Source organism: Gadus chalcogrammus, chromosome 18, assembly GCF_026213295.1.
Source record: "Gadus chalcogrammus isolate NIFS_2021 chromosome 18, NIFS_Gcha_1.0, whole genome shotgun sequence".
Classification (NCBI taxonomy): Eukaryota; Metazoa; Chordata; class Actinopteri; order Gadiformes; family Gadidae; genus Gadus; species Gadus chalcogrammus.
Genome location: NC_079429.1, coordinates 20,399,536 through 20,424,637, shown reverse-complemented (window position 1 = coordinate 20,424,637; position 25,102 = coordinate 20,399,536). Strand labels below are relative to the sequence as shown.

General features: G+C 42.3%; 1 protein-coding gene across 1 annotated transcript in view; it reads left to right on the top strand.

The window, feature by feature from the left end:
* The window catches only part of LOC130371465 (glutamate receptor ionotropic, delta-1-like), a 660,658-nt gene that overhangs the window by 597,012 nt on the left and 38,544 nt on the right, over positions 1-25,102 (top strand). Inside the window, exons 8-11 of the mRNA XM_056577249.1 lie at positions 563-682; positions 20,248-20,349; positions 20,872-20,994; positions 24,594-24,668. Coding sequence (XP_056433224.1) covers positions 563-682; positions 20,248-20,349; positions 20,872-20,994; positions 24,594-24,668 — 420 coding nt within the window. The remainder of the gene's footprint in view (positions 1-562; positions 683-20,247; positions 20,350-20,871; positions 20,995-24,593; positions 24,669-25,102) is intronic.

The window sequence follows — 25,102 nt, the reverse complement described above, 5'->3', positions numbered from 1 at the left end:
CTACCTGGCTCCTATTAGAGGCTGGAGGCCAACAGCAGCGACTAATGCCTGACGGAAACGCAGGCCGCAACCCGATCACCGCTAGCAACCATCTGTCATCGCTGGGGCCCTTTTTCTACATCTTCCCATCATTCATCCGGAGGTCTGGCGATTCTCATAACACCTTGTTTACCAAAGGCAGCGTGACTCCACAGCGAGCTCCTCTCAAAGCCAAAGAGCCTATCTGTTCAATTCCACCGTGGGGGAAATTGGAGCCGTGTTATTGGCATAACACGGCGACGTGTCACTGTGATCTGTGTTCACACGCCGCCAGCAGACCGGGTCGTGTTTCACGTCACAAGTGATGACACCCCTGCATATCGCTGCTCCCTGTTTGCTCGGATTGTGCTTACCTGGGTGAGATATGGAAGCATGGGGAGAACGCTCTCCCAGGAGAGAACAAAGTACAACCATTGATTTATGAATTGTGTTGAATACAATCAGTACTGAGTACAGTGTTCTGCAGCACACAGTAGCAGCCTTATCTTTTTCTACTTACCTACCTCTCTCTCTCTCTCTGCAGGGTAATATAACAGGACTGACGGGGTTGATGGACTTCAAAGACAGCGGCTCCAACTCTCATGTCCAGTTTGAGATCCTTGGATCCAGTTTCAGCGAGTCCTTCGGCAAGGATGTCAAGAGGGTGAGTGTGTATCTGTGCAAGTGTGAGTCTGGGTGCTTATGTGTGTGAGAAGGACTGAGGGTGAGAATATAAACGTGTGTGTATGTCTGCCCATGGTGTGTGTGTGTGTGTGTGTGTGTGTGTGTGTGTGTGTGTGTGTGTGTGTGTGTGTGTGTGTGTGTGTGTGTGTGTGTGTGTGTGTGTGTGTGTGTGTGTGTGTGCGGGTTAGCCTGTGCATACATTTCTGCTTACCTGTGTGTTTTGCATATTTTTGTAACTCTGCCACCCTCCTCTTGAACTTGTTGTACCTCTCCACTGGCCCAGGTTGTAAAACTCATTAAAGATACAGGTCCCCACCTCTGATTGGCTTCCATCTGTTAACTGAGATGTATTTAGCTTAGTGGGAAGAAAATTCAATGAAAATATGGTTATTGTTTGACTATACAGGACATCACAAACATTACTACTACCTTATGCATATCCCATGCGCACACACACACACACACACACACACACACACACACACACACACACACACACACACACACACACACACACACACACACCAATGCCACACACACAAATACGCACACAGGGTTTGTCATTTTTGTTAAAGTCTATACTTCAAAATTGTTTGTCACAAGGACACCAGGATGAAGTTTTGGACTCGATTTGGAGTGAAAGACATCCCACTGCGGTGAACTACGACATTGGGATGGGTTATGCAAGCTGTTGCTTCCCTAAAGCGTGGCGCACACTGTGCTGCCGTTGGCTGTCCTCTGGGGCCGCCCGCGCGGTGATGTTGTTGTTATGCCGAAGGAGATGTATGTCACTGTGAGTTGTCGTGGTATTGTCTACACTGAGAGATAGCAGTGCCTTTCTTCGGGGGTTAAGCGGCTTCGGCTATTGTAACCGAGTCTTTGAAGAATCTACTGGAAGGATATGTATTTCATATTATGTAAGGGGGTATGAACATAATGGAGTTGTCTAATTGCACAAATAGGAATGACATGGAAATGAATCTTTATCTTGTTGGGAGAATAGATTACTTTATTTAAATATTGACAGTAGCTTTGATATTGCTAACAAATGCTTCATTCATTAAAGAATCAATTAGGTTCTGTGTGTGTTGATTACAGCGAAAGATTTCTTCTTAATTATATCGGTTGTGATGGTGATTGTATCAGTATAGATTAAAGCTAATCATCCACTAGCTAATCTTAGAAAAACATTTTGATTCACTAATAAAAGCCACAAGAGAAATCAGCCTTTCCTCGAATCTCCCATCACACCGCTTATTCCCCTTTGTGCACAAAACGAAAGATGTCACCAAAGGTCAAATTAATTGCACATTCATAAATTCTTTACTGCTGTTCATAAATTGTTCCAGCAAATTGTACTAACCTGATTGCCTTCACGGTTGCTCAATGTTTTCAGTTGAATCCTCAACGTGAAATCAAGCATTATTTAATGAGCGAAAGTGAATTAATGTTTGTGTGGTCCGCGAGCTTTTGAACGCCGGTAATATATGTATGTGTCAGTGGTGCTATAGGTGTGCTGATGAATAATTGAATCAGGCCGAATTTATGTCCTACCAGATGGGGGCGCGACCTTTGATAATTGGGTCCCTCTGCCTCATGGAAATTATGCACACCCCTGATGTAAATATTAGGATTGATTTAAAATATAAACCACCCGACAGAAGCCTGCCTCTCATTTGATTTAAACATAAAGAATTTGAAGAACGGTGATCTGTTCCTCTAAGACCTCCAGTTAGTCTGCTTTACTTACATCACAATAATCTTTTAAAACAGCACAAACATCACCAAAAAGTGTAAGCCTCACATAACTTCATGTGAATTCTCTCTCGCTCTCTCTCTCTCTCTCTCTCTCTCTCTCTCTCTCTCTCTCTCTCTCTCTCTCTCTCTCTCTCTCTCTCTCTTCCCTCCTTAAAGCTAGGCTTATTACTCAAAGCAAACACAGACGAACCATTCCCTATGTCCGATTAAACCTGATCGAAATTGAACCAAGCTATTCTGGGAGCCTGCGCCGTTGTGTGTCCCCGTAAACCCTGCTAGCCCCCACGGGTCTTTTATTCGCATCTCATCCTATCTGTCCGGTGTCCACATTTGCCATGTTGTTGGCTCTGTGTCGTCATACTTATTTGTTGCCTGTAACACCTCAAAAAAAGGATTCTTCTCCTGTTTCCATCTCAGCCTGTGTTGTTGGTGTCGGGGACTTTAATGGGATATTCCTCTTTCTGAGGCAAGATGCCAAGCCACTGTTTAATCAGACGCAGGGGAGCTGCAGCCCCAGCTCCTCCTCCCTCCTCCTCCTCCCTTCTTCTTCTAACTGACATTACTGTTTGCTAGGCGTTTGTCTTTACATGACGAGTGTGTCACTTCTCCCCTCTTGTCCCTCACCGTCTTCTATCTCCTCTCCCTCCCCCCCCCCCCCCCCCCCCTCCCAGCTCCTCTCTTCTCTTCTGTCTCCTCCAAGTGTCCTCCATTATCTTTTTGTACAATGTTCGATGCAAAATAAATGGCAATATTTCAGTTTCTTACAGATTGTGTCAGCACGAATAACAGATTCTTATATAATCATACCATGTTTTTCAATGTAGGTAATTTAGTCTGAATTCGAAGGCAGTTTACTACTACAGAATTGAGATTGGGCCTTGGTATTGTTGTCTGCCCTTGTGAAATGAATCCATTAAAACGATGGAAAGGAACCAGAACGAGGCTCGGCTACAGCCAAATTAATATCTCAACGTCCATTTTAACAATATACGCCTGATTCAACGCCTTTTTTTAATATGACGTTAAACATAATGGTTTTATATTTAGTGAATGAGTCGGCTAATTGTTTTCCTTGTTCTTTATATTCGTGAAAGTGACAGTTTTTGCTTGGTTTAGGCCTGCAGGTAATTATTCCCCATTTTCTTTTCTGCTCAGTGTGCAGATACATACTACAAAGTCTGGTTTTCTAGTAATTTATTGAATTTACATAAATGACAATAAAAAAAGAAGGGCTGAATCTTGGCTAGGTCGACACCCATGGTTCAACGGACTGAAACTTTCTGTTGCTGTACAATGGAACAGTTTAGAAATCCACATCTCTGCTAAATTAAACAAGACTTCTATGTTGTGTAGAAGAAATGAGAGCATTCAACAGGCTATTGACATTACTTGTTTGAATAATCATCCATAAAACATTTTTTAATCCTAAACCGGATGAAAAGACGGTGTGTTTTGTGGTGAAATGGTGGATTTATAATTTGCAACAACTTTAATATTCATAAGGATAGCAGAGATTACAGCCAGTGTGAATTGAAAGGCTTTTGAATCTCTCTCCCGAGCCGTGTTTTCAAACTCCCACGCTTTGTCTTTCAGATGAGAAACCCTGGATCTCAGTAAAATAAAATGAAGAGCAGGAGGACCCCCCCCCCACACACAAAAAAAATCTAATTTGTTACGCACAAACATATTCTTATTCTGTACACACAGACACACACAATAGGTACACACACACACACACACACACACACACACACACACACACACACACACACACACACACACACACATTGACACACATATTGGCATATGTAAAGACACACACACACATACACACGCACACATAAACACACGCACACATTATGTGCATACACACAGACATAATGATACACATAGGTATAAAGACACACAGACACAGACACAGACACAGACACAGACACAGACACACACACACATATTCATTTAGGTGCTATCTTTAATCCAAAAGGCTCCAGAGATGGGAGCTTTGTGTATGTGCAGCTCACTTCAAAGCATCACGCAATTTCCTGTGGGAAGGATGGCAGAAAATGGAATAAGTTAAATTCTATCCCTCTAGAGACTTGTTGATCAGAGTCCATTGGATGAGAGGTTTTGTGTGTGTGTGTGTGTGTGTGTGTGTGTGTGTGTGTGTGTGTGTGTGTGTGTGTGTGTGTGTGTGTGTGTGTGTGTGTGTGTGTGTGTGTGTGTGTGTGTGTGTTTTGTTTTAGGCCTAAATAAGAGAAGGGGAATCTAGTGCAGAGTATGAGGATGCATTTTATGACAGAAAATATGGCTTTTACCATTTTATATTGTATACGTTTAGATTGTGCAAGCATAGATTATAAAAGCGTAGATTGTATGTTTAGGGGTTGTAGAGCGAGTGGACCCAAATGCTGGACACAGAGTGAGACTGAGTAAATTATTAGGGTCTTTAGTGAGAGCAACAAATTAGTAAAGTCGGGGAACAGGGCGAGGGGCCTGATGGCTAGCGGGTAATCGGACGGACAAGGGTTCTGTAAGAGGCGGGTATTCGGAGAGGCGAGGGTTCGGAAATAGGAGGGTACAACCATCTTGAGGCGTCACTGCTTTGTGGCTGCCTTGCTGCCTCTCATGTCTGGCACTTGTCTGATTGTTTATTTGTTTGTTATCTAGTGTTATATTGTTCGGATGTTTGGATGCGATCAATCCCACACTGCATTAAAAGAAACATGAACTAGGCTTATTTGTTCACGATCGGACTGCTTATAGTGATTTTAAACACTTTTCTCGCCCATGGACACTACCATGACAATGTCCCTGGCCTGTCGGGTGAATTTAAACATAGAGGGGTCTGTCTACTCCTCCGGGACAAGTGGCGTCCGACAGTGGTGGTGTGAGAGATTGTTTACTACTGATATTGAACTGCTGTGCGTCTCCCTTCTGCCTTTTTATCTGCCCAGAGAGTTCCCTCAGATATTTTTCAGTGTCGTATACATTCAACCAAAGGCACATTTTGACAGGGCACTGGACATTATTTTCAATCTCTCCCACAAATACGTTTTCAGACCTATGTTATGGGACTTTCAAAGATGCCTACTCTGCATCATTGCTCCCACCACTAGGGGCATCAGACCACAATGTGGTTTACCTCCGGCCTACATATCAGAGACTCCTGCAGAGGGAGAAGCCGCAAGAACGCTCAGTTAAAGTATGGAATAATGACAGTATTATGGCCCTGCAGGGTTGTTTTGATTGCACAAACCGGGATACTTTTAAATTCCCTGATATTAATGAACAGGTAGAAACAATATCTGACTACATAAATGTCTGTGTAGTCACAGTCATACCCGTAAAAAAACTAAATTCTCCTAAACGAGAAGCCCTAGAGCTCCAACAAATTAAAGTATCTAATAATTGAAAGTAAAAAAGGATACTGTAATCAGGATGACACAGCCAAAAGGGACACACAGAGACATATTAAAAGGCAAATACAGCTGGATAAGAACAGTTACAGACAGAAGATTGAGGCAACCTTGGTGTCAGGCAACTCCCGCCTGGCGTGGCAGGGGTTCAAGACCATGACCAATGTCCCACACAAGGGCAGAGGGAAACCTACCTTCATCCTGCTTGGAGGTGAGGGGCTGGAAAGGGCACACCAGCTAAACAGCTTCTTCTATCGCTTGTTGGCAGCGATTCTGGAGCTGGCCTCGTGCTGCTCCCTCTTCCCTCTGCATCTGTTCTAAACATCAGACAATCTGATGTATTTTACGTTTTTATTCACTGCAATCCACGGAAAACCCCTTGCCTTGACAAAATCTATCTTAATATCCTTATTCACTGTGCACAACAGTTAGCCCCTGTGTTCACTGACATTTTTTACTTCTCCCTTAACCTATCTGAAGTCGCTATCCTGTGGAAAACATCTACAAATATACCCGTGCCAAAACTGCCAAGACCCACAGAGTCCATTCACTTTCGACCAATAGCGCTGACATCTCTGGTCACAAAGTGTCTGGAGTGTCTGGTAAAGAGGTACATTGTGTTCCAAACCCACCATCTTACGGACCAATTCGCTTATCTAGTCTCTAGGGGGGTGGATGATGCATCTTGACATTGATGTACCTTCTGCAAACTCACCTTGAAAACCAAAGACTCATGGCAAGATTTTAGTTGTGGTATTTTCATCTGGTTTTAAAACCATGCAACCTCACATTCTTTCAGACATTTTAGCCAGTGAATTTTTTAACTGGCATCATTAATACAGGTATTATTTATTGGATCATGGACTTTCTTAACAGTAGGGTCCAGCGATGACAACATCCACAGGCTCTCCACAAGGATGTGTTTTAGCTCATTTAATATTTATTTTATACACAAATTCATGCACTAGCACTTTACAAAACAAGCCCTCTATTAAATATGCAGACGACATAGTCCCAGTCAGTCTGCTACAGGATGGGGAGGTAGATCCTGAGCCAATTTTAGAATCCTTTTTAGAATGGTGCAATAAATCACACTTAATCTTAAATACCCGAGCAATGGACAACAAGCTTAAATGGGACTCATGGACTGATCTTTTGCACACTAATGCAAATAATGTACTTTTTAAAGAAGCTGCATGTTTTTAATGTCAACAACAAAATGCACCAAATGTTTTACACTGCATTTATTGAGGGTGTTTTAACTTTCTGTATTATCTGCTGATTCGGAAATGCCATTGAGTGACAGAAAAAGACAATCAGAAAAACAGTTAGAACTGCCAGCAAGTTACTTGGGATCACACTACAGAGCATTTAACACATTTACAAATACAGAATTTTACATTACATTTTATGTGACGATACACAAATGTTATTTTGTACCACAAGCCATAAAAGCCTTAAATCAGTCAAAATAAGCTTGAATTCCTGTATTGTAGTGTGTGATGTACCAACCCGGTATCACACGATTTCGTGCTCATGCGCACAAACGTTATTAATCTATTGAATCGTGTCCCAGATTACGATTGTCCGACTTTTTTAGTGCTCCACAGAACGAAATGTAAACAAATGCATTCTGAATGGGAGCGTTCTCTGACAATTGACGTGCTCCACAAAACGAAACGAGAGAGAGAAAGAGAGAAAGGGAGGGACAGAGAGAGAGAGCGAGAGAGAGAGAGAAGCTTCAGAAGGGATGAGCGCAGATGGTATAGTGCACCCTTTAGTTATATATCTGTATATATTATTATCTAGTTATATATATGTCAACATTTCTGATTTGTAAGCAGACCACCTCAAAAACGACGTTAATTGTCGGAGAACGCTCCCATTCAGAATGCATTGGTTTACATTTCGTTCTGTGCAGCACTAAAAAAGTCTGACAATCGTGATCTGGGACACGATGCACACAGATTAACGTTTGTGCGCATGAGCACGAAATCGTGTGATACTGGGTTGGATGTACAGTTGATTCTTCATGTTATGTATGTCAGTGATGTATTTGTTTGTGTCATATGGCTGATGTCCTGCCATGAAGTGCAATTGTGCCGCTAACCCAACAGCCCCACAGGGATAATAAAGTTATCTATTTCTATGATTGTCTGTGGAACCGGGCTAGAAATACTGTGTGCTGATGTAGGATTGCAGGCAGGGATTTAGAGAGCGGGAGATGAATGGACGATGAGGCTGATCCTCGCTAGGTGGCAAAAGTGGGCCGCTTGAGAGAGTGTTCCAAAACCAGGCAATTGGTTACTGCGCTATTCATATATATATATATATATGTATATATATATACATATATATATATTAGTGGTGCAACGGGATCCGCGGATCGGCTGATAAAAAAAAAAGTTGTGCGTTCACGTGATCAGCGCACGTTTAGGGGACAATTCCGGTATTAAAGGTTGGGTATGGGATTTGCGAAACGCAAGCAGATTTTGAAAATACACAACTCAAATGGTCCTACCCCCTCTCCTTCAACGCTGACTCTGACTCCACCCATTCCAAGTACCTGGACGCGCAATCATGCACGAGCGCGAACAGAGATGCACGAGAGCGAGCCAGGCTAGCGTAGGTTTTCGTTTAACAACATGGCACTACATTCAGCTGTAAGTTGCACCCAGTACCGCGGCAAGTAGGGGTGCTGGGGGTGCTGCAACACCCCCTGTACGAGGCCCTGTCTTATCACAGAAAACGATCATTTCTAAAAAACTCCGGCCAAAGTGGAGATTTCTGAAAACGCCGGTTATGTGTTGTCGTGTCAACGGGGAGAAACAGGATTTTAGGTTCTGAAGCGTCACATTATGCACCAGGAAATGCTTATAAACACAATATGAATATAAACACAAACCCCATTGTAAGACGACCTATATTTGGAAAAAAGATTTGAAGACCAGATCTTGTTTTTATGAATAAATAAATTGTATTCATTGAAATAATATACGAAAATAAAAAGGCATAGAATAAAACACTGCATTGCCACTAAACAGTAGTGCAAATAGGCCGTACTGATGTGTACACCATTAACACCAAAGACTATTCCTGACACTCCTCTGCCCCGCTGTGTTCCCTCTGGCTGTGGTCGCTCCGAACTGTTTCGGCCCGTGGCAAAGCGAGTCATCCTCGCTGCTGTCCAAGGCATTTTGAGACGCAGCATTTATTTAATGCTCATATGACCTAGTGCTGAAAAAAGGTTACATGAAAAAGTGTGAGGGTAGCGGTGGTGCGCTAAACTTGTTCTGTGAGCAGCTGGATGTGAACCATGGTGTGAAGGAAGTGAACACAACGATCGATTTTCAACTGTGCGCGCATGCCCTGGTGTAATTGAGCTGCGCTGCTATACATCTTTTTTATCAATGTAACAAGTTGCGAGTCTAGTGCAGGCTGAGTATTTTTTTTCCAGCACCCCCTGCTGAGAATACGTTCCCGCGGCTATGGTTGCACCAGATGTTATAAACATTAAACGGTCACATAAATCATTACTATTTTTAGAAAATGTATGTTTGTTTCATATAATTGTATTGGAAGTCCTGGTTTTCACTAGGGTTGCCGCGGTGTGGACATTTTCACACCGAGTAATACACTCGTCTCAACACCGGTATTACCGAGTATAAACGTTATAAACTTTGAAACTAGGTCAACCGCCACACAAGCATCGGTTTTTAGACCCTTCTCGTCCTTCAGTTGACGCCAACGTTCGAAAGCAGCGCCTAGGATTATTCTTGATTTCAGTTTTTCTCTTTCAGCGTTTTTATTATCAATTACTCTCTGAAAAAGAGTTTTCCTTCTCTTTGCTGTTGGTGGTGGTGGTGGTGGTGGTGGGGATGGTGGCGTCTTGTCTGCCATGGAAATTGTCTTCTACTGCTAGGTCCAAATGTGGATTAACTAGTTCCAGTAGCTACCTCAGGATAACAACAAACAGGAGCTTGCTCTGGGTCACGAGCTCTGGGTCACGAGTACTGCACGAAGGGGTCGCGCGCGGGGGAGGGGGAGTGCAGTACGACCGTTTGATTGACGTACTTACTGTCCAATGCAACTCGGTGGCAATGGAAATGATTGGCTGGAGTTTTTCGAGCCCTGCCCGTTCCACAGATGATTGACTTGTTTAATTTTCATGTCAGTACTTCTAACTAAGTGGCTGTAAGCGGGTTATGATAAGGATTTCAAGTAATTTTGCAAAAATGGCCAAAAAAGCGAATTCCATACCCAACCTTTAACAACATCATGAAGTATCGCAGCGAAATGCAGTTTCTGTTGCGTTTTATTTGGCGTTCCGTAAATCCCATTGAAACGGAAACCGGAACCGGAACCGGACATGTTCATGTTTGGTTGTAGTCTTTTCGCTCGGTTCTCCGTATCAACAGTAGGGCTAGAACCGAGCGAAAAGACTACAACCAATCCCCCTTTCAATGAGCAATGAGTCTTCCAACCGAAATCAATGGATTTACAAAATGCCAAATAAATAACGACAGAAACAGTATTTCGCTACCATACTTGATGAAAAAAATAAGAAGATGAGGTTGTCTGCGTTGCCTTGGGAGAGTGTAGACTCTAAACTCTCCCCAGGCAATGCAGACATCCTGAATTGTAAATCCAGGCTTAGGGATTATTTACTATCCATGTTAAAAGAACAAGGAATAATGCCTCAGATTGCAATTTTTGGGTTGCTTAAAGATGCTTAAAGGAAGCAGGATTATTCCCTCATTTTTTACTTTATTTTGTTTTGACACATTTGAAGATTTTATTTAAAGTCACATTTGTCTTGTAACTTTATTGTTGTTGTTGATCCGAAAATGATCCGACCCGTGACTCAAAAACCGTGACACGATCAGAACCGTGTTTTTTGTGATCCGTTGCACCCCTAATATATATATATATATATATATATATATATATATACATATTACTGCTGTCAAGCGATTACAATATTTAATCGCGAATAATTGCATTAATGTCATAGTTAACTCGCGATTAATCCAATAAAAAAAATTAACTCGCGATTAAGCCAATAAAAAAAATAACGCTGTTAAAATTGGTTTGTGTTAACGCCGTTAATAACGCATTAAACTGACAGCACTAATTTATATATATATATAAATTGTATTAATATAATATATACACACAATAAAAACTGTGATACAACACGGTTCGACATACCGCAAATTCCATGACGGTATTATTGGAGCAAAACAAGTGAGCTCATGTGACGGTGGAACTTGTTGTCACAGAAAGAAATGCTTGTAGAACTTGTTTTCTCTCCCATAAACACAACAGTTACAACTTCTTAACGTCTTCAGTGCAGTTTCACAAATCCTATTCTACAAACAGCAAATTGTTAACTCAAACATCACATTTCTTTTACAGTTGCTGAAGTGAATATGGGGCAAAACACATTCGTTACAACACTTCTCCCCCTTTAAATTCCAACATTCCAAAAATACAGAAAACATAACAATGGTGTTATAACTGGCATAACTCTGAACATATACTGGCACCTTTAGCACAGTTAAGAAATACAAACACCTGAATAACAGTTCAGTAACATTCATTTCAAGTGTTCAATCAAATATGAAGTCTGGAGGTTTGCGAGCGAGCTGCAACCTGCGCTCTTCCCCCTCTGACTCCACAGCTACAACGAGTGTGAGGGTGTTTTGGGTGGACCTGGTGTTGGGGAGTTGGGAAAAAACTGTTGGTCAATGTGAGAATGTCCATCCTTTTCAGGTGGCACAGACACCTCTGCATGTGGCTCTCTTTCTGGCAAAGTCACTGGCAGACATGCTTCCTCATTAGTCTGTCCCACCCCTGGAACACCTGTGGCACTGCCTGCTTCAGAGTTTGTGTTACAGCGCAGGGCGCACATGGTCTTGATGTCTGCGGAAAACGCGTCCGTCCGTCAGCCTACAGCCGACAACATAGGAAACTGGATCACTCTGCTTAAGAATAATCCCAGGTAGCCACTGCTGCTTGCTGATGTTACTGAAGATCCTCATATAGACTCTGTAATCTGGTTTTAACTGTCTCTCTCGTGCATGTTGGTCGTGCAACTCCTTTTGCTTCACCTGCTTCCTCTCCACTCTTGCCTTCATGTCTGGGCGCAGCAGGTCCAACTTTGACTCAGGCCTACGCCCCATGAGCATCTCTGCTGAAGAAGACAACTTTTATTTATTTGTGTGTTGCGACTCACTAAACGGTCTATTTTTCTTCTTGTGCTGTGTTTACATCGAGCCGGTTCCGTGTTTGTGGGTCTGTAGTGCCATAGAGCAATTCGTTACAGCAAGACCCAAGGCTCCTGCGAGAGTGGGCGGCGGGTCGCCGGCAGAAACTTGTATATTCCCTTTCTCCACCAAGAAGCGCTAGGGGGAGTCGAAACAGCGACCAATTGACCCATCAAGTGTTATAGAACCATCACAATGACTCTTAACCTGTTAAATTAAGGTGAATTTAGCGGAAAAAGTTGCATAGTTCCCCTTCAAAAACGTGCTATCAAGTGTCTATAATGAGCACAAATGCTTTCATTGCCTATTATTAATACAATTGAAATTATTTAGTTATGTTTACAGTGATATATTTGGGGTGACAAATCGTATTTTTCCCAGGATGGGGGGGTTGTGGTCCCCCCGTCTCCCCCAGGATTTCCGCCCATGAGTTTAACGCTACGGTGTGGCGATGTTCCTAAGCGCTAAGCTAGAAAAATCGTAAAGAAAAATAATCCAGGGTGAGTATTCGCACCCACAAGAACGCTCTTAAATAAGTGCGTGAGACAGCTTGTTTGAGCTCAAACTTTTCTTACCGTAACAGTGTGAAGTCAGACGTTAAGTGCTTTTCGGGCTTCTGAATTTGCCGACAGACGCGCAAAGCGTTCAACCAATCGCAACAGAGTGGGTGTTCTGACCAATCATAGCAGACTGGGCTACTTGGGAGGGGGGGCTTAAAGTGTGAGAATAGGCGTGTTTCAGATCAAGCATGTGTTGCATCGCCTCGCATAACATAATGCCTTCTGGGATAAAACCATCAGAAATGCTGGTGATAACTTCATACAGCATGTCACATGGCTTTAAAAACTCGTGGGAGCTCCAGGGTAACTCCCTCCGTCTATTTTTCTGTGCATATGGTCTCAAAAAAATGCAGACATAAGACACTTATAAGACACACAATTACAACGTGCAGTTTCCCACATGAGAAATTACAATACTCCTTTCAAAGAGGCGTGCCCTCTCCCAAACTATGCTTACTAAGAATAGACGACTTTGTGAACTTTCACTTCATCACTCATCATGTTAATTTTTCATGAGGGATGGGGCTTCAGACTGTTTTCAATGAAACTAGAGTTGGTGAACAGAATATCTTGGCTGCACTAGATGGGCCATCTTCTTTGTTAAAACTACGAGAAGTGCACCTGTGTCCGATTTGACTCGGAACTTGTTTCTGACTAGTTCTGGTGGATCTTCATGTCTCGTGCATGAATGCGCTCAAATGCAGGTTATCTGAAACGCAGCCAATAATTAGGGCTACTATTCTAGTAGTACCCCCAAATGAAATGATTAACCCTAAAAAAGTATGTTATGGGATCTTTAACAACAACAGCACCACCCCCCTTGGTGCCCCTTGGTTCAGATGTCAGACTACCTCGGAAAAGGCTCTGGTATACTGGCTCTTCAAACATCAGGTACTGGCTGGAGCTGTGTTTTTTTTCCTAGTTACTTACAGGGCCACTAGTAACTTACCGGTCCACTAGTAACTTACCGGTCCAACAGTAACTTACAGGTCCACTAGTCATTTACAGGTGCACTAGTCATTTACAGGTGCACTAGTCATTTACAGATTCACTTGTAGCTTACAGGTCCACTAGTAACTTACAGGTGCACCAGTAACTTACAGTTGCAGTAGTAGTTTACAGGTACACTAGTCATTTACAGGTTCAATAATAACTTACAGGTGTATTAGTAACTTACAGGTGCACTGGTAACTTACAGGTTCACAACTATCTTTAGCTCTCCATTTCACTTAGATATGTGGTGCAAAAGTGAGAGTGTGTGGAGCTTGTCGATTTTGAGTGAAGAAACAGCTTTTCACTCATAGCGGAAGATACAAGCAGTTGTATCTTTTTGTTTTTGGTGGGATAAAATTGTACAGATGTGCAACTTCCATTGCATGAATTCACATACTGAATGCGGATGTGCATTTTTTTTGATGCATTTGTGAGAATGTATATTGCACCATACACACTGCAACCACTGTAGCAGAAAGCTGAGCGTTTGAGTTTCTTAACTTGTGATTTGTAGAATAGGATTTGTGCACCTGTAATTCATATTTTTAGAAGGTGTTACTATTGTTTTGTGTTTGTGGGTGCGGCCACACCAAACGCGTTACTCGCGTTAGGGGCGTCAAAATTCGGCATTTTTGCATAGGGAACCATTGGTATAGGCGCGTAGACGCGTTACATGCGATGAAGCGTCAAGTTAGGGGCGTTACGCGCGTCAGACGCACGTAATTACGCACGTAAACGCAGTAACGCGCCCAACGCGCCAACGCCCGGAGTTCAGAAATCTGAACTTTCAACGCTCCAACGCGTGACGCTTGGCCGCGATAGCCAATCAGCGTTGAGCTTGACCCGACGTCACTGGCAGAGAGTAGTGAGCTCTGACAGAAGCATACGGCCGACATTTTTCTTTATTCTGGGTGGAAATAGTAACATAGTTACGCTATTAAATGCGTTTATGGAAACATTTTTAGCGAGAAATGTGCATTTTACTTTCATATTGTTCGCTCGGTGAATGTGAAGGATGTTTGGTTTGATAGTTATGACGAAGAGGGAACGCTCCGTTCCATTGCATGGACTGAGTGTCTGGATGCTAAGCAACCTCAACGTCTTGGCGGACTATTTCTCTGCTGATCAACACTACGAATGCTGGAAACACACCAGACACACCATGTGAAGTTATTTAACCCGATTATTGTTATTTATATCAGAGATTATTTAATCTAACCCGATCTAAACTCTATCAACCAAACACGGCAGCGTTTGGGGTTCCTACCTCGGACTCCAGCGCAGCCACGGCCGGCAACTATCTTTATTCTGGGTGGAAATAGTAACATAGTTACGCCATTAAATGCGTTTATGGAAACATTTTTAGCGAGAAATGTGCATTTTACTTTCATAATGTTCGCTCGGTGAATGTGAAGGCTGTTTGGTTTGATAGTTATGACGAAGAGGGAACGCTCCGTTCACTTGCATGAACATGGACTCATCTAGCTGCGTTGGCGCGTTGACGCGTTGGAAGCGTTGAACCGAGTAACCACCCCACAATGATCAAGCGTCAGGTTAGGCGCGTTACTCGCGTTATCCAACGCGAGTAACGCGTTTGGTGTGGCCGCACCGTAAGGCATTTTTTTCTGACTTACAGTTTACAGTAAGTTTTTTTACAACTAAAACTTCCACTAACACAGGTGCTCAGTTGTTTTGCTCCAATAATACCCTCAAAGAATTCGGACATAACTTGGCCCGCCATTGGACCCCAATTAGAGAGGTGATTTCTCCACAATATTGTCTTTAAAACGTGCAAGTGAAAGGTCTGTATCTAGATCGATCGATAGATCCGCAGGACGTTTTTGGGATAAGCTTGAAAGAAGATTTGTCAAGGCGATTAGCCATTTACGATAAATCCACGACTAAAATCCCTTTGTTGTTTTGTATTAATCATGTCGTCTGCGAAATAGTATCCAAAGTTTTCATCCAAGCTCGTTAATGGGTGCGTTGTGCGTGGAGCGAATATTATTCATTGTTCACAGAGCTTTTCTGGTTGTCCCTGTCGCCACATGAGGAAAGTTGTTCATGACTATATAAATGGCAGGCATCTTAGGACTTCTCCTCAGCTGCTAATTCCAGTCGTTTACTGAGCAGTCAACATGACTGACACATCGCTAGACGCTAAGTGCTTCACTGTGTGGAAATCGTAATTTAACATGCTCCCGCATATATATATATATATACATATATATATATATATATATATATATATATATATATATATATATATATATATATATATATATATATAAATGAATATAGATATATCTCGGGTGTTGCCAGAGCTGATTTTTTTTTACTCTATTTGAATTACAGGCACCCCCTAACCCCCAAATATCTAACGATATCTGAAGGGACAGTGCTGCTGAATAATTCTTTAGTATGGAGAAACAAGCGCTCCTTGTGTCAGTTGCCGTCGTTTACGATCTCTCTCTGCCTGGCATTTTTTTCCATCTTCCGCTCCCTCTCTTGGCCTCACTCTCTCTCTTTCTCTCTGTTTCATCTACAAACTTCTCCTCGTGCAAGTGTCTTTTGAAACCATTCACTCACACATACTCAAATCCTTTTACAGACAAACACTCTTTTTTAATAATTGGAGTCACTTTTAGTAACGATGATTTGGCTCCTCTCTCTACGTTCTCTTTCTCCCCCCCTCATCTCTCATTAACATTCTCTCTCTTTCTCTCCCTCTCCATCTCTCTCTGATTCTCTCTCCTCACCCATCTCTCTGTCCCCCTGCTCTCCCTCATTCCCTCACATGGTCAAATGAAGCTGCCCTGACGTCAACTGCTCATTAATGACTTAATCCAATGGAAGTCGCTTTGGATAAACGCATGTTACGAATAATTTTCCGTTCTACTCCTTTTCCACAAGACTTTCAAGGAAAAAGACAGTAATAACGAGTGATCTCTAGGAGGCATATGTGATTACTATCAGTAGCTTTCAGTTTCTAGCACTGTGTTTCATGGCAAGAAAAGGGCTATTGCATGATTCTGTGTGGTGACAGGATAGGGGGGTTAGTCTACGTATGACCGGGCATATAATAACAATCGTGTTTCATTTGAATTTACACAATTTAGATGTTTGAACAGTGCTGAAGCAGGTTTTAAATCTGAGTTTCCAGGTTGAGTTTATACTGGTTCCATAGAGATTATCACCTATATAAGCATCTTAGAATTCGTTTTTTAATTGTATACAATTATTCTTGAACTCATTTGTCTTAATGATTAGGGGGGAAGTAAGACGATTGTAAGAACAGTGGAAAAAAAAAAAATTGGTGTCTTCCCTTCAATATTCTCAATATTCATAAGGTAAAGCTGTACTAAGATACAATATTTATTTTTTGTTGTTCTCCAAGTTTCTTTAAAATGCCTTTATGGAGTGTAGAGCAGGTAAGATCTGAATCTAAACTAAAGTTTGTGTCAATGTGTCATGATGGCTGGTAGCATGGACAGTGGTCTGCATATACATGAGCAAACATATGAAGGTTATCTTTAAAAAAAAAAAAACTCTCACACACACACACACACACACACACACACACCATCCTGGCCCCTGCCTAATGTCCCCCCCCCCCCCCCCCCTTTGTAAGAACTAATGTGATTGAGCAGAAAACAATCAAACACATGTAATGTGTCAGCACTTCTGGCACCTTAATGATTTTAAACTTAGCCCAAATCTCAGCAGATGACGGGCCTGTGGACATGGTGTTTGATAGGTCAGAAAGGAAAGGCGGGCGTCATAGCTTTGATTTCCACGTCTCCACGGAAATCACACTGGTCTTAACTACTGTAGCGCTCGGTGACCAAACCGATACTTTGTCCAGCCTCAGCCCGATGGGAACAAATCTACTTCTTTAGACGTACGCTCCCTGCTTGAGTCACTTCTGAAGAACCCGTCGGCCAAATAACCGAATAGACAACACAGCTGTAGAAGATTAGCATAACAGTATCAGTCGGTGATATGACATAATAGAACCCCAGAAACCATTTACAAACACATGCTCAAACAGACGCACACACATACGCCCACACAGACATAGACACAGACACAGACACATCACCAAACAGGGACGCAAACACACACACAGACACACACACACACATGGGCCGGCAATCAGAGATGCTCTTTGATGGGCTGCAGAGTTAATTATGCAGAGGAGACTGCTAAGTAGGGCGCTGCGCGGGATTTGGCTGTGGAGAGTCTGGCCTATTTGCTCCTTACAATATCTGAGCGACGGTCGGCCCAGATCTAATTGGAACCGGCTCATGACGCTCCTCTTATTATTGATTTTTTTCTTGTTCTTGTTCTCTTGTTCTTGTCCTTTGTATTTTAGTATTATTACTTACTTTCTCTCTCTCTCTCTCTCTCTCTCTCTCTCTCTCTCTCTCAGGCCATACTGCCTCCTAACATTTCAAACAGTTGATGAGGGATAATTGCAGATAGTATATGGTAGATCCACCAGATCCTCTAGGAGTCCGTCTGCTGCAAGGATGGTGGTTGTCTTTCTCTCCCCAATGTCCCTTAATCTGTCCAACTGATTCACTCAGATTTTGACTCTCCACCATGGCCTATAAACCTTTGGGAAAGGATTTCTTAAGGAGGCCTTTGGTGGATAATCTCAACAATAAACTGTGAAATTTGGGAGGGACATTCAGGCCCTCTATAAAGTTTGATGTGATCACCACTTCTGGGATGATGTCTTGACTTCTCTCTCTCTCTCTCTCTCTCTCTCTCTCTCTCTCTCTCTCTCTCTCTCTCTCTCTCTCTCTCTCTCTCTCTCTCTCTCTCTCTACCTCTCTCTATATACTGTATATTTAAGCAATAGATCACGCCAGGCTGTGGTATGTGCTCATTATACCACTGTTAAGGGGCGTTGTCCGGCCCCGACGCGCAGCGGAGGGCCGGCGACCCCCTTCACAGTGGTATAATGAGCACATGCCACTGACTGAAGTGATCTATTGCTTTTATACAACGGTTACTGTTATGGCGAAACGAAAGTCATAGACACACTTCATTTAAAAAGAAACCAAGAAAGTCAAAATAGCCGTTTAATTAAAGAATACAAAAAAGTAGTCCCTCCTGGCTGCCGCTATGCATCGACGGTCGCTATGCAACACACTTTAGCGTCCCTCCGAGAGAAGGCTCCGATAGAGCGGTTCGCCGGCAATTTATCCTATGGAGCAGTTCACTCGCCGTGTGCCTAGGCTTTCGTTAGTCTCTCCATCGCCTTGCTCCCTCCCGGAGTAACAACTTTTACACCCTCTCCATCATCCAACATATGTTTTACTTTGTAACTGTTTCTACTACCAGGCGCGGAGTGATATGCAAACTTTCACAAAATAATCGGGCGTCATAGCAGTTATGTATACGCTCATTATACAACAGTTGGGAACCAATCAGATCGCTGGATTTAGGTCCCCCGTTGTATAAATACATATATATATATATATATATATATATATATATATATATATATATATATATATATATATATTTATATATATATATATATATATATATATATTTATATATACATATATATATGTTTATATATATATATATATATATATATATATATTTATATTTAAGCAATAGATCACGCCAGGCTGTGGTATGTGCTCATTATACCACTGTTAAGGGTCGTTGTCCGGCCCCGACGCGCAGCGGAGGGCCGGCGACCCCCTTCACAGTGGTATAATGAGCACATACCACTGACTTTTATACAACGGTTACTATTATGGCAAAACGACAGTCATAGACACACTACATTTAAAAAAAAACAAGAAAGTCAAAGTAGCCGTTTTATTAAAGAATACAAAAAAGTAGTCCCTCCTGGCTGCCTTCAAAATGCACGACGGTCGCTATGCAACACACTTTAGCGTCCCTCCGAGAGAAGGCTCGGCTAGAGCGGTTCGCCGGCAATTTATCCTATGGAGCAGTTCACTCGCCGTGTGCCTAAGCTTTCGTTAGTCTCTCCATCGCCTTGCTCACTCCCGGAGTAACAACATTTACACCCTCTCCATCATTCAACATATTTTTTACTTTGTAACTGTTTCTACTTCCAGGCGCGGAGCGATATGCAAACTTTCACAAAATGATCGGGCGTCATAGCAGTTATGTATACGCTCATTATACAACAGTTAAGAACCAATCAGATTGCTGGATTTAAGCCACCCGTTGTATAAATATATATATATATATATATATATATATGAATGTATCTAATATGCTTTGACTGTTCTCAGCCCCCCCTTGTAGGTTACTGTGGATGAAATTCTCTGCTGAGTGCAATATATATCCAACCCTCACCACCACAATTTTTTTTTTCAATGCTGGAGATTTCTTTACAATGCTGGGAGTCTGGGCAATGTATCTATAGCCTTCAATGAACAATAAATGAAACCGCAGAATGTTTCCTAAAGTACATTTGGTGAGTTTGCATAATATAACTTTAATGTACATCGGTCATTGTGCTGACCCTCGCTCCTCTCTCTCTGGTCTCTCCAGCTGGCAACCTGGGACTCGGTGCACGGGCTGAACGGCAGCTTGAAGGAAAGCCGCATCGAGAACGGGATGCAAGGGGTGACCGTCAAGGTTGTCACTTTACTGGTAAGTTCATCATTTTTAGTCATCTATACAAATGTAAATAATCTCACACTAAGGAAAGACATCAGTAAGAAAGCTTTTCGGATTGAATAATGCGGTGTTTGGGAGATGCAGCTGGTTTTGTTTGTTTGTTATTTCCTGGCAGAAAACTTTAAGTAAATAGAACAATTATTGCAACAGTTAATTTTATCCTCCTTGAGATACCAGAGCGGTGGGGTTGGTTAAATGTTCTCCAGGCCGCCCTGTACAATTTACACCTTTCCTTCCCATGCTCTTACTGACTCATCTCTCTCGCTCTCTCGCTCTCTCTCAGTTAGTGTTATATCATTATCTCCATCTTCGTCAGGATGATGAGTGTGTGTTTATTTTATTCTATTTGGAGTACCAGAGGGTTGGAGTTAATAATAGGGCAACATTCATCTGATGCCATTCATTGTCTATGTCTTCTTCAGGAAGATGTGTGCCTCATGCTCCTCACAGTACCAGAGGAGTGGTGTAAATGAGACCTGTTTCTGTGTTATACAGGAGGACCCCTTTGTAATGGTGGCTGAGAACATCCTGGGCCAGCCCAAGCGGTACAAGGGCTTCTCCATCGATGTGCTGGACGCCCTCGCCAAGATCCTGGGCTTCAAATATGACATTTATCAGGTGGGAAAACTAGAAATTGAATAGTGTTCATCAAGGCCAGGATGTTCATATTGAGTGCTTCGGAGAGCTTATCAGCAGAGTAGGAAGGAAGGAGTTGGAAGGAAACTGATATCTAACTTTGTTTACGTGATCTAAGCTGGCTCTTGAACTATGGGATTTATGTGTGTTTGATAAAATATAAAGGTACATAAATTGACCCATGTGTTAGTGTTATTTGCAATAATTAGCAATTTCAGATTGAAATTATAAACTTTATTTCTGTAACATAAATGGATAACTATTTAACCCATTACAGATAATGAATAGAGATGTTGTCTGATTGCTTGGCCACGCCCATGTTAGGTTGATTGGCAGGTGGAAGCCCCAATATATAAGTTTTTTGATTTTCAGAAGTTCGAGTCCTGGTTTTGTAGTTGGGAGCAAATTTTTTGTAACCATGGTGCATCCCTCCTCATAGAATATTTGAATACTTTATGGAAAAAACATTTTGGCAAAGACGGAATAAGTCCACGACGTGGAGGCAGGAAAAGGAGAAAAGCAGGTGTGTTGAATACAGCTCAACAAAAAGCTGACGCAATGGCTATAAAAATACACACTTTGAAATAAAACATTCGATTTAGTGACAATAACGTTGTGCTTGGAACTTAACACTACTTATACAAACCTTGAGTCGATGTTGCATGAGGCTCTTCCAACTGTGGTTGTTTGTTGTCAGTGCATCTGATCAGCGCTACTGAAACAAGTACTGTGTGGCCCGTTGACACAGCCAAGGAATTACTGGGCTGTAAGGATGGCAGACAAATTGGGAGAGAACAAGCTAAACATTGAGGTCGATGTTAGAGGCTTGCTGAAAATGATGCGCTCTCAGGGACATGCAAACAGAACGAGATTGACCCTCTTATGAGGGTTACTCTCACGGAAATGGACACAGAGTCCATAAACAAAAAATTTGAAATGCTCGAAAATACATTGGGTGAATGTGTAGACTTCTACAAGAATGTGCAATCACTAATCAGAAGAGGCTCAAGAGTGTGACCAAATGGACTGATTTGAGCCTTAAAGGAAAAGGGTCCAAGACCATTTAAGCAATGTTAAGACAAGGCTGGAAATATTTGCACATGAGGAGCGTCTTACAGGGTAACTGAAGAGGCGTCCAATGTCAACCCTGAAGATAGTGCCTCAAACATGTCGAGGAGAACTGCATCCTCAAATACCAGAAGGTTGACATTTTTGATAAGACAAAGTGAGATAACAGAGCTTATTGTCAAGCAGCATTGTCTGTCTTTACTCAAAGCAAAAGAGGTGTGTCTTTTTACTGGTGAGCCACTATATCAGTTGTTCATACAAGCCTTTGAACATTGCATTGAAAATGTAGTTGACAGCAGCCATGATCGATTGTACTTCCAAGAACAATTCACAAGTGAGCAGTCAAGGGACCTCGTTTGTAGCGGTGATGATCCTGTAACACGCTACAGGGAGGCCAGGAGGCTTCTGTTGGAGAACTTTGGCGATTGCTTAAACAGCAATGCTGCCATTATGTAAAGGGCTATCGGCTTGCCAGTCATAAACATTTTGTCATTTTGGAGTGCAGCAAAAGAAGGGCCGGTTTCAAAGACCTAGAAGTCTGCATTGACAGGCAGGATAGATTAGATTTCCTCCGATCCCATCTTTGGCAACACAAAAAATCCAAGCCCAGCCAAGAGAGCAATAGGGGTACAAGGTCTCTAACCCTAACCACAAAGGTAGCCGCTTCGCCACTGCTATCACCAATGTATCCTAGAACCCTGTGAAGAATACTTACCAGTTGTTCACAGAACCCTGTGGAACAAAGAATTGCTTACACAACTGAAAGACCTTTAGAAGACGGTGGTTTTTCAGAAGCCATGTTTATTTTGTACAGGAGACAACATACTGGATGTGTGTAGTAAAATAAAAACAAGACTGCCCAAAGAAAAGGTGGAATCCCGTCCCAAGAGGAACACTGAGCAGTGTTATGGTATTCACGACGATCAGTGACATACTGGGGCCGGTAAAGATTGTTCTCTCGCTAGTCTGCCTGTCCATGTTAAGCATGCTAACGGGAATACGACTTTCCAAACCTATACGATTTTAGATCCTGGCAGTACTGCTACATACTGGTTGATTACCGAGCTCAACATCAAATGGTAGAGAACAGAGATTCTGCCGGAAACAATGTATTTACTCACACCCAGATTCCCGTAATGAAAGAAAACATTCCCACACAGGCTGACATTTTGAAATGGTCATATCTCTGATGTTTAGCTGACCATCATTTCTAAAGATATGGGACTGCTCATTTGATTGAATTGCCGAAAAGCTTTAGAACCATGGAAGGTGGTAAATAGTGAAGGGAAATGCCCTTTTATGGATGCTGATGTATTGAAGGAAGGATATTACTACTGTCAACTCCCTTTCCGCTACAGAAGGATGATGGACGCCTATGGTATTTTGACAATGGCACAAACTACGTTGGCACAGAGCACAAGCTCAGAGAAGCTCTAAAGGTTACAGATGGCCCTTTGTGAGGTAGAAGCAATCCTTCCCGTCCGCCCTATCACAAACTTGTTTGAGGATCCTCAGGACTAGGAGGCTGTCACACCAAACCACCTGCTCCAACATAAGGGACAGCCAATCCCGCCACCCGGGGTCTTCCAGAACGAAAACTTGTACTCGAGGTGGAAGCAAATCCAATATGTAGTGGTCCTTTTCCAGAAGAGATGGACAAAGGCGTATCTTCCCCCAGACGCGTCAAAATGGTAATATTCCAGAAACGATGTTGGGCTCATTGTGGTTGACACTGCTACACAAAGTTCCTGATTGATGTCCAGAGTTTTCAAACCATTACAAGAATCAAAGGGTCATCTTCAGAGTGCGCTGCTCAAGCCTAAGACAAGCACGTTTAAATGACCCATCAGTAAAGTGTGTTACCAACATGCATTCACATTAAGAGTTTTTAAGAAAAGAAAGAAATTTAGGCTCCTTGAAGATTTCTTTCAAAAAGTAATTGTTTCGCTGACGGCAGTCGCAACTCAAGGCCAGAATGTGGGAACAGAATCTGCCTATTTTAATTCTGAGAAAGCTCCCCCACATTTGGTTTGTTTTGATTGTTAGGCTGATGGCAGGTGGATCACTATAAGGGGATTAGTTTTGGAAGGACAGAATTTGGAGTCCTGATTTAGTAGTTGGGAGCAAACAGATTTGTAACCATGGTGCATCGTACTTTATGGAATAAACTTTTTTGAAAAAACGGAAGACGGAATAAGGCAGGAATAGGAGAAGAGCAGGTGCGCTGAATACAGCTCAACTAAAACCTGAAGCAATGACTATAAAACTACACACTTCGAAATAGCCATCACAGACGCGATGACAATAATCCTGAGACTTCATTCCAACAAGAGGTGGGCGTGTTTGCTTCATACTTGGTTCCAGAAGGGTGAAATATGCTTATCTTCCCCTGATCCGAAGTAGTGATGACCTATATTCAAATTTGTGGAGAAATCTGGCTCTAATAAATTTGAAAATTTAGGCAAGAAGGTTGAAGGTTCCCTTCCCTAAAATAACTGTGTCGTTTTCCTCAGGTGGCCGACAGCAAGTATGGATCCCAGCTGCCCAATGGCTCATGGAACGGTATGATCGGAGAGCTGATCAACAAGGTACCAACTGTGCATTCAACACAGCTTAGGCTGAGCTGTTGTTACCTGCTCTTTTAAATTCCATAATCCTATTAGTGCCACTGCTATATTTATCCAATATTTACGAATATCTGCGTCATAACAGTAACTGCAATCCAAACGATTCATGGTTCATTAATGTTTAATCATATAATGAGATAAATACGGAGGATTCATTTTGATAATAAAGACGTGTTTGAGGGCATTTATGTTTGGCCATCATTTTGAGATTTGGCCATTCAATTTAGTCACAGTTGATTAAAACCATAGCACGACATTTAAATGCATTTTCCTTTTTCAATGTCAGCAGTGCTACCTGGAAGTTCCTTCCCTCTTCTTCAGCACTGTTACCTAACACCACTAAATCTGTTAGCCTCCCCACATAAAACGTAGCCTTTGGCCAAAAAGACGAGTTT